Source organism: Geospiza fortis, unplaced genomic scaffold (assembly GCF_000277835.1).
Source record: "Geospiza fortis unplaced genomic scaffold, GeoFor_1.0 scaffold279, whole genome shotgun sequence".
Lineage (NCBI taxonomy): Eukaryota > Metazoa > Chordata > Aves > Passeriformes > Thraupidae > Geospiza > Geospiza fortis.
The window spans coordinates 3,581,624-3,591,236 of NW_005054352.1; the positions used below are offsets into that span (position 1 = coordinate 3,581,624).

The 9,613-nt window shown below is 41.8% G+C and overlaps 1 protein-coding gene across 1 annotated transcript in view; it reads left to right on the forward strand.

Moving 5' to 3' along the window:
* Positions 1 to 9,613, forward strand: part of TRPM6 (transient receptor potential cation channel subfamily M member 6) — an 88,359-nt gene that overhangs the window by 63,102 nt on the left and 15,644 nt on the right. Inside the window, exon 29 of the mRNA XM_031058943.1 lies at positions 2,367 to 2,417. Coding sequence (XP_030914803.1) covers positions 2,367 to 2,417 — 51 coding nt within the window. The remainder of the gene's footprint in view (positions 1 to 2,366; positions 2,418 to 9,613) is intronic.

The window sequence follows — 9,613 nt, forward strand, 5'->3', positions numbered from 1 at the left end:
TTACACCCCACCATTTATAGATATAGACAAACTGCACACTTACCAGCAGTATGTAGGGGCTGTTGAGTGGCCTGAATCTGTTGCTTAGTCTGTTGTCTTCAGTGGGATATCTCTGGTCTATGAGGTGAATCACATCTTCTGTATTCTGGAACAAAGACTGCTTCAATGTAGCAGTGCTTTTGCAATCAGACTTGTTAATCCAAAGAATCATCAATTCTAATCAATTTTAAAAGTATGTTCTTGTACGAGGAATGGTAATGACAAAAGCAACTGTTAATGCATCTCAGCATTGACTAAAAAATGAACAGTTGTGTATGTGATTGAAAGCTCTGTAACTGATGCTGTTATTGCAGTGTAAAAGATGTGAATAGCAGTGCAGATTCAAGAGCTGTTCAACATAAAGCAGAGAAAGAAACATGTAGAAAAATGTGTCAGTCCTTCAGTGCCTGAAGATTGTTTGCTCATGGCTTTGTTGAACAAAATTACACTGAGGTTTATTTTGCCTTAAGATTGCTGAGTCACATATGATCCATGTGTACTAGTTTCAGCTTAATGACAGAAATAAATGTTGGATTAAAATATCAAATATTTGCTTTTAAACAGATTGAGATCTCCAGAGAAAACTGACAGTAAGTTTTTCATTGCTTGTCACTCATTTTAATTCCCATCTGCAATTCTCATCCAGGCAATTCTGAAGCACAAAATCCAGAAAGAAGTTAATTTACTGTAATTGAAGACTATAGCGCAGATATTGTTTCACGTGTTAATAACTATTTTTTTACTCTAAAGTGAATGATTCTTTATGAGAAACATGTTTTTTTCATAACAACTGCATAATCTTAAAAGAAAGGATTTATTTTCACTCTAGTCTGACCATTAAAATTGTCCTTTCAGTAGGAAGAAAGTCTTTAAGGTGCTGCTGCTTTGATCCCTGACAGTCCAAGTCCCTGATCTCCTGGGTTAAACCAGGGTGTATGTCTGAAATTATATTTTTTAATGTATGCTTGATTTTTCAAATTGCAATTATTTGTAATACTTCTATTTGGGTTGTCTACCTGGAATTCTGAAATCTGTGAAGGACTGAATTTATTATGAAATGTCCAATGAAGAAATTCAAGGTTTTAGTGAGGAATCAGTTTGTTCCTCAAAAGCAGAGTGCCTATGTGGTATTTGTTGTGTTTTAGTCCATCTCCTAGTTTTCCTGGCATGACACTTAGCCGTAGGAGGCTAAGCAGCTGGGCACCTATCTCTTTTTGAGATTAGCTGAGGTGCAGGAATCAATTGCTCCTAGTCTTATCTCCACTGCAAGTGATGCTCATTTCATGTCCATTTGTACATAAAACACTGCAGTGCTGAAGCATTCTGCTGCAAGTACCCTGAGTTGTAAGGCTGCTCTCTAGAACACACCATTGTTTTGATTAAAATCCAGTTTTCCCATTCTCAAAAGGCCCCTTTTCATGTTTTGGTTTTTTGCAACATGCAAAGTGCTGCAAAAGTAGATGGGTCCAGCAAGAAAAAATCGCAAGGGACTTTGAATCACTAAGAGCAGTGAAAAATGCTGACCCTTCCCCCAATATCCATAGATGTTCTCATGTAAGATCTCTTTCACTAGATAAGGAACTAAAAGCAAATGGAATACACCAAGAAGAAAAGTGTAAAGTTCAAAAAATTTTGGTGAACATTGTATTGATTATGTAATTTTTTGAAAATTAATAGTAGTATAGTATATATAGATACTGAAATCTGGCATTTTGAAGGATGGCTTTCCAGGACAACAAAATTATTTCATCTAATTAACGAAAATGTGTTCATTTTTCTTGGTTGCATTAAAAAGGCTTTTTTATAAAGCAAACATTTTTGGACCAAAATTGATCTGTCTGAGCATATCAAACCACCAAAAATGTTTGTCTGCTTATATTTTACCAGCACTTTGGATGCTGTGGGTTAATGGGACAGTATTATTATAATTTTGGTGCAATAGTATGGTTAATGGAATACTTAATGGAGTATGGAGTTGGAAAACATGTCTTTGGGAGGCCATCAAGCACAGTGGATAGTAAAGTGCTTTTGATATCCATGGGGTCTAGCTGGTTTAACATGTCCTTGAGGTCAATATATAATTTTCCCCACAATTTCCTTGAAAAAATAAGTCATCTGCCTACATTACACTGACAACTGAAATTTGCTAGTATACAGTACATGATAATGTAGTTAAAGTCCATAAGTAATTCTCTTCTTTAGAATGTTGAGCCAGCAATTCTGATTAATCTGTTTTGTGACAAACTCTGGGATGGAAGGAATTAAAAAATCATGCATTTGTGTCTGCTAAAATAATTAATATAACAATCCTTTAAACATTATTTCAGATATCTTCTCCTGCTTGAAAACATCTCAAGATTTGCATCTTCACTACTCAGGTAAGCAGGAGGAACAAGAATAACAGCTGAGGAATTTAAGAAATTAAAACAAACATTAGTTGTCCCTTTGTCATCCACTATGATTTTCATTTTGAGGACTTGCACAATTGCCCACAATTGCTAAGAAGGTTCTGTGTTAATCCATGTCTAACACTCCAGTGAAAGGATTTTTGATTTTTTAAAAATTTCTGTTGATAACTGCTTCATTCTGGGTATTTATGGAAAATCCAGAGCCTAATGTAGATAATAACTTTCAAGATATAAGTGTAAATCAGGAATACAGATCAGCTTCCCGAGCAGGCAGAAGAGGCACTAGTTGGTTTATAGCTGTCAGTCTCCTCACACTTCCCATACCCTCCTTGGTACTTTCTGGAGTTATTTTCTTAAGTTAATTGGTCCTGTACTACTTAATCTCTGTTTGTATATCTATGAACTCCCGAAAATCTGGCAGGGAATAAACCCTTTGAATGTTAATTTCCTGCAGTCCTGCCTTTCCCCAGGCTGAGTCTGCACGGATTTTCCCACAAGGCCTGGATGTCAGTTTTTCCAGGAGGAGAAGAGAGCAGAAATTGCCAGTAGATGTCACCATTGCCCGCAGGACTTGGCCTCCGGGACAGGCAGGGCTGGAATAAACCAAAACTGCTAGCAGCCTTCTTAAATTCAAAATCTGGAGTTTTCACTGGGAATAACACCTCCTGGCTTGCAATCAGCTATGCAGACATAGTTTCTCTGACATGGAGGCCTTGTTGCAGGTCTTGATTTGTTGCTTGTCAGGCATGCTATTTGAGGTGATGTTGGACTTTTTAGCACAGATGGAAGTGGTTTCCCTTATAAACTGACAAATGTCTTCAGAGGTTTTCAGTGTAGATTTTCTTTCTGCAGGAAGATTAGGACAGAATTTAGCCAACTAGGCCCAAAAATCCTGCACTAGAATTCTGTACCAAATACTGCTTTTGTGTTATTCTTGCTATCAATTTGAGAAAGCAAACATAAACCAACCTCTCTGCATACCCAAAAAAACTAGATCTTTGTCCCAAGTTTGGCAGCTGCTGCAAGTCCATGTCACATTGCTTCTCAAAGTTGCAGAGAGACTGCTGGCAGGCTCTGACAGATGGCATGGATTTTAGCAGCTCCTCTATTCACATCTTTCTTCCTGCTATGCACTGATTTCATGATCAGTGTGCTCTTAGTGCAGCACCAAAGGAAGATTTTGTTTTTCAGTGCATTCTCCCACACTGTTCAGACATAGTAACCAACTCCTGTAGAATTTGGTATGTTTAAACAACCTTGAGCTGGAGTATGAAGCGCAGATCTTCTCAAATGGGAACCTCAGTTCATGGGGTGGATGTGTCATGGGTGCCCTTTGCTCTGCCCTTCTGGACTCAATAACTTCCAATTACATTTTGCTTAAAGAGGTGATCTTCAAAGAAGGATAACTGCTGTCCAAACTCCTTAAGTTCCATAAGCTCCAGAGTTTGTTACCATGGCTTTTTTCTTACTCTGCAAAGAAACACAGCTCTGCCGTGATTGACTTTCTGCTTTGGTTCACCCTCTGCTTTGGATGATGCTTTTGTCTTCATCCATTGGCAGTCAGAACAGTAGCATCCAGGTTGCTTCCTAGTTCTAGTAGTGCTGATAATGGGACCCTGGAAAATGCTAAAGATAGATTCTGAAACTGTTAGGCTTTGTGTTTTCTCAAACCACTGCATTTGAGTAAGCGGTATGATAAATTATATAATTGTTAGATGTGATGATTGTTTAGTAATTAAATATAATTATTATATAATCATAGGAAGAATCATGAGCAACTATGTTGAAAACTTACGAGAGCTACGTTTAGCTGAAATCTATGTATACAACAGAACAATATAAGTTTAATAATTAACATAGAAGTTATATAACGATAAAATATAAAAACCCGTTCCTCTCGAATGTATGGCGAAGTCAGATTTGAGGTGAAAACACCCCTAATTTCCAGAGCTCCTAATAATGCACCTACATATAATTGCCTATGTGATTATATGTTTCTGAATGCTAACAGTGCCTTCTTTTACATTCTCTTCCCCTTCCTGATAACCCAGTCATGGTGAAAACAAATCCTTAAGTATTTGGTTGGCTGTCTGAGGTTTTGAAGGTGTTTGCCTGAGAAATATGCAGCAAGTTAGGGAGATATAATAATGTTACTGATGTTTTTTGGCAAGAAGCCTGAATGAAGAAACAGTACTCTGTGCAGGGAAGTCTGGATTTCCTGTCATGCCTTGCTAAATCTTCAGGTGCTTCTAACCCTGACCAGACAGACAATGAGGGCAACTGGGGTCAAGGCATCTCATCAACACAGTGTGAGTGTGTGTTGCTGTACTGGAGTTGGCAGGAGCAGGATGCAGAAGCAGCCCTTTGTAAAGGGGGGAGGATGAGGAGATAGCAGCAGTCCTTCTAGGCAGACTGCAAGGGGCTTTCCCAGAGAGCCTGCTTCTTTGCAAGGAAGGAATTCACAAACAGGGTGAGATATGGTGGGTCGGTATCCAGCCAGATGGGGTCATGGCTAGGTCCTGGAGGTTATTTAGTACCAATTCACATAATTTTCTGGTGATGGAGAAGGGAGTCCCTTCACGTTGGAGGAATGGAGGTTCACTTGTTGCTGGTTTCTGTGTAGTGAGTATTCACGTGTGAATTGTTTGCCTCTCTTGTATCCTCTGTTATTAATACTGCTGCTGTTACTTACATTTTCCTGTTTCATTGCTGTTTCCATTGGTCAATTCCAGTAAATTGACCTTATATAAACCCATGGTCTTTAAATGTTGTGTCTCCAATCCTCTCCATTCCACAACTGGGAGGAGAGGGAGGAAATGAACAAGCAGTGTTTGGTCTGGAATGTTTCAGCGGGAGCACTGATGTGGAGAGCACCACTCCTAAACCACAACAACCTTATTTGGTGTTTTGTGTGAAACATGAAGAGCTGAGACAATGACAGATCTGGTAAGAGTGGGAGGGAAACAAGTACTTGTTGTATTAGGTATGTCACAATGCTGTAACTAACCCTGTATGTTTCAGTATAGACACTGTGTGCCCATTGAGGAGCTCCTTTTCAGAGCAGGGAGAGGGATCAGGATTGCTTTGTTGCTGAACTGCGTGGTATCAGCTTATGAAATGATAACTTCAAGAGCAGTGAGGGTCATTTGTGGTGTATATTCAGTGTTGGTCTTCTACCCTTACCTCAGGCACCGCCTTTAGGAAACCAATAACCACGTCCAAGGCACAGCATTTCCAGCTGGTCAGTTGTCCAGAGCAGGACAGGATTGTCCTGCTCTGCTCTGCACTGGTGTGAAGTCTCACCTTGAGTACCGTATGCAGTTTGGGCACCACTACATAAAACAGACATTAAGCTGTTATAGAGCATCCAGGACAGGGCCATGAGGTCTGGAGCAGAAGCCCTGTCAGGAGCTGCTAAGGTCAGCAGCTGTCTGCTCAGCCTGGAGAAGAGGAGAATGAGGGGAGACCTCACTGCTGTCTTCACCATCCTCATGGAGGGAAGCAGAGGGCAGGTACTGATCTCTTCACTCTTGTGACCAGTGGCAGGACTCAATGAAATGGCATGAAGTTGAGTCAGAGGTTAGTTAGTCAGGTTTGGGCTGGATCTCAGGGAAAGGTTTTTCACCTGGGGAGTGTTTGGGCACTGGAACAGCCTCCCCAGGGAAGCAGTCACAGCACCAAGCATGACAGAGCTCACGAAGCACTTGGAGACACACAGTGTGACTCTCAGGCACAGAGCCAGGAGTTGGACTTGATGATCCTAATGGATCTGCTTCCTGATGGGTCCCTCAGCATATTCTATGAGTCTCTGTTTCTGTAATAATTGTCCCCAGCCTGTAAGCAGAACAGGGAAGGATTATTTTCCCAAGCTTTTCACTCCTTTTTCCTTCTTGAGGCCTGTTACAACAGCTTTGGAGGATTTTAAGTTCCCTTTGGATATTAAGGAAATCATGCTTTTGTTGCTAAGTCTGCCAGGTCTCTTCAGTGCAGTCTTACACTCTGATTAGAAAAAGGGATTCTTAGGAGGGTCTTTCAGACATCTACCCTGAGGGTGGATAGTCATGATTGGCCTGTGATGTGGGAGAAAATGGGCCAGCTTTTGAACGATTATTCTGCTCCAATGGCTTGGAAGTTCACCCCTGAACAACTGCGGGACCTTGTTAAAGTGGCAGAATATTTGAAAGAAAAATGCTGTGGCAGTTCCAGAAAAACACAAAGTTCTGCAATGTGCAGGGCCCTGGTTACTCTGTATCAGACACTGCTCTCAACACTAGACTGCACCCTCGGGGAAGAAGAGGGAAGCAGAACAGGCAATGTGGCCACTCAAACTGCAGCTGAACCACAGGAACAACCCATGCTGGTACCAGTTGTTCCTACACAGAAGAAGAAATTCAAGCGCAAACAAGTTTGCTTACTGAAGAGGAAGCAGGGTCCTCAGAATGGGAAGCAGAAATGGAGAAAATCATCCCCTAGGTGAGCTGTAAGGTATGTGAAAAATTTTCAGCCACCAGTCAGGAGAGTCCCTGCCTGTCTCAAGCAAAGGCAAACCCACCCATGGGATTGATTTTGCTCAATGACCTGATTGGTCTTGTGGAGAAATGCCGATGGATGGGGAAACACAACGTGTACCTGAAGGGAATTTTATTTTTGAGTGAGAACAGTCGTAATGTCAAACTGTGTGTGTATTTTTGGTTGCTGAATGACACTGGCACTGTGTGCCATAACTAGCATGGATAGTAAGTATGGACTGCTCCAGATACACTGGTCATGAGCTCATGCTGCAGCTTGCAACCACCTGACAGCACACCAGCCCTCCTGCTCTGGAAGGCATCTAGGCCAGAGAACCCACAGCCATGGGCTCAACGAGCTCAACAGATATCTTGGCCATTGATTATGGACGTACCAGTGCTTATGTACATATACATGTCTCTCTGTATATAGAGTTGGAAGATGTATGACTCAGTCATGAGGGACGTGGTACAGAAGAAGGGTGTATCTGACTTCTTTTTGGGAAGTGCCTGGAGTTCTGTGGAATCCTACTATTTGTCTCAGCTAGGGAAAAGGTGTAGGTGATACAGATAAGCTAATCTGTGTTGAATTATCTTGACAAAAATTTGGGCACTTTTGATTATCCTGAGCTCTTTCTGACTTTTAGCTAACCATCATCATGCATGGGAGAATAGAACTGAAGTCTTTTCTACAGTGCCAGTCTGCCACAACTCTTTAATTCTCCACTGACTAAGATAGTTTCATTATTTGTTCCCCAAGAGTGTACGAGACTTCCACCAAACCTAATTTGCCTGGATTAAAAAAGTGGGGTGCAGACCTAATCTCATGGCTTCTGGGTATCAGGAAATATCTTACTAAAGCAACTCACCTCCTGCATTTCCTTCCAGTTGTTTTGGGGTTTGGTTTTGGTTGGTTTGGTAGTTGTTTGGTTTTAAAAATCTGCTTCTTTGTCACCAGTTAGTTCTCACTCATCTCCACTGAAAACTCTCTCTTTTAGAATGCACATCTCCAGAGTCTTGCAGATGTTTACACCTAACCTGCTCCTAAATGGAGAAGTAGTACAGCTGAGGCCTGAGGCAGTTGCATCTGGGTTGTTGAAGGATGTTTGGTTTCTTAAAAGAGGAAAAGTGAAGAATTTCTCTCCATTTCCTAGGGTATATTAACTTCTGAAATGTCGAAAGGAGACCTGGACTGTCAGCTGTCTCTATAAATTACACTGAAGTTAATCCTGTAGAAGAGACTGAAGCCTGTTGAAGCCTGTGTGAGAGTAATGACTGAATTTGGAATCTGGGTTATGATTCCAGATGCAAAGCTTTAATGCTAGCTGAGTTCCTGGTATCTTTCTGTCCTGTTTCTGACTAGGACAGGGTTAATTACTTGCAGAAGCCAGCCAGGGGCCTGGCTAGGGCCCAGAGGTTGTTCTCTACCATGTCAGGTCATTGCCAAGGCTTGGGGGGAAGGGAATCTCTTCTGGGGAGCAGGGGTCCCTTCTGGATCAAGGTAGTGCAGTCTTGTCAGGGGTTTTCCATGTGAATTGTTCATTTTTTGTGCCCCTTGTCATCAGTTTGTTGCTGCTGGTCGTTGCCTTATTTCGCTGCTGTTTCCATGAAACTGTTCTTGTCTCAACCAATGATCTTTACCTTTTGTGCCTCCAGCTTTCCTCTGCAGCCCCAGCAGAGGGAAGGGCAGGGGGAGGAGGAGGAGTGAGAGAACGGTGCACGGTTTGACAGGTTTCAGTGGGAACACCAAACTGGGGAATTACAGAATCACTAGGTTGGAAGAAACTTTTAAGATCATTGAGTCCAACCCATGCCATTCCTAAAACATAGCAGCCTTATTTGGCACCTAATGTACAGGCTGAAGAGCTGAGATAACAGAGCCACTTGGAAATAAATTTGACCTCCGTATTTGTCCCAGTAGGCATGGAGCCATGGGTCACAATGTTACTAGGTCTGTTCATGTGGTTGTGGTACCCAAGGCTGTATATGTTGCCACATGAGCTCCTTCCAATGATCTTTCAAGAATCAAGATTGCTTTGTTGCTCTGCTGTGTGATATCACTTATGGCACCATAGCATCAAGGGCAATGAAGGTCATTTGTGATGTGTGTTCAGTGCCACTCTCCTAACCTGATCTTGGATGCTACCTTTATGAGTCCGTTAATAATTGTATCAAGTCCATGGGGAAGACAGCAGGGGATGATTTTCTCCAGCTTTTCATCCCCTTTTCTTCCTTCAGGCCTGTTATGACAACTTTGGAGAATTTAATTTTTTTTTGGATGTTGAGGAAACCATGTTGTTGTTGCTAAGTCTGCCAGGTCCCCCAACATGGTCCACACCATGGTTAGAGTCAAGAAAGGGATTTCTGGGAGGGTTCTTCAGAGTTCTGCCCCAAGGATGGACAATCATGAGTGGCATTCAATGTGGAAGGACATGGGCCAGTATTTGGAAGACTTCTCCAGTGAATTGGAAGTTCACCCCTAGTCCTAGGGGACCCTGTTTAAATGGTAAAATATATCATGGAAAAACGCTGTGCCAGTTCCAGAGAGGTGCAAAGTTATGCAACATGCTGGGCTCTGACTGCTCTTTATTGAACGTTCTCAATACTAGAATGTGCCCTCAGGAGGAGGACAAGGAAAGCAAAGCAAGAAGCACTGTG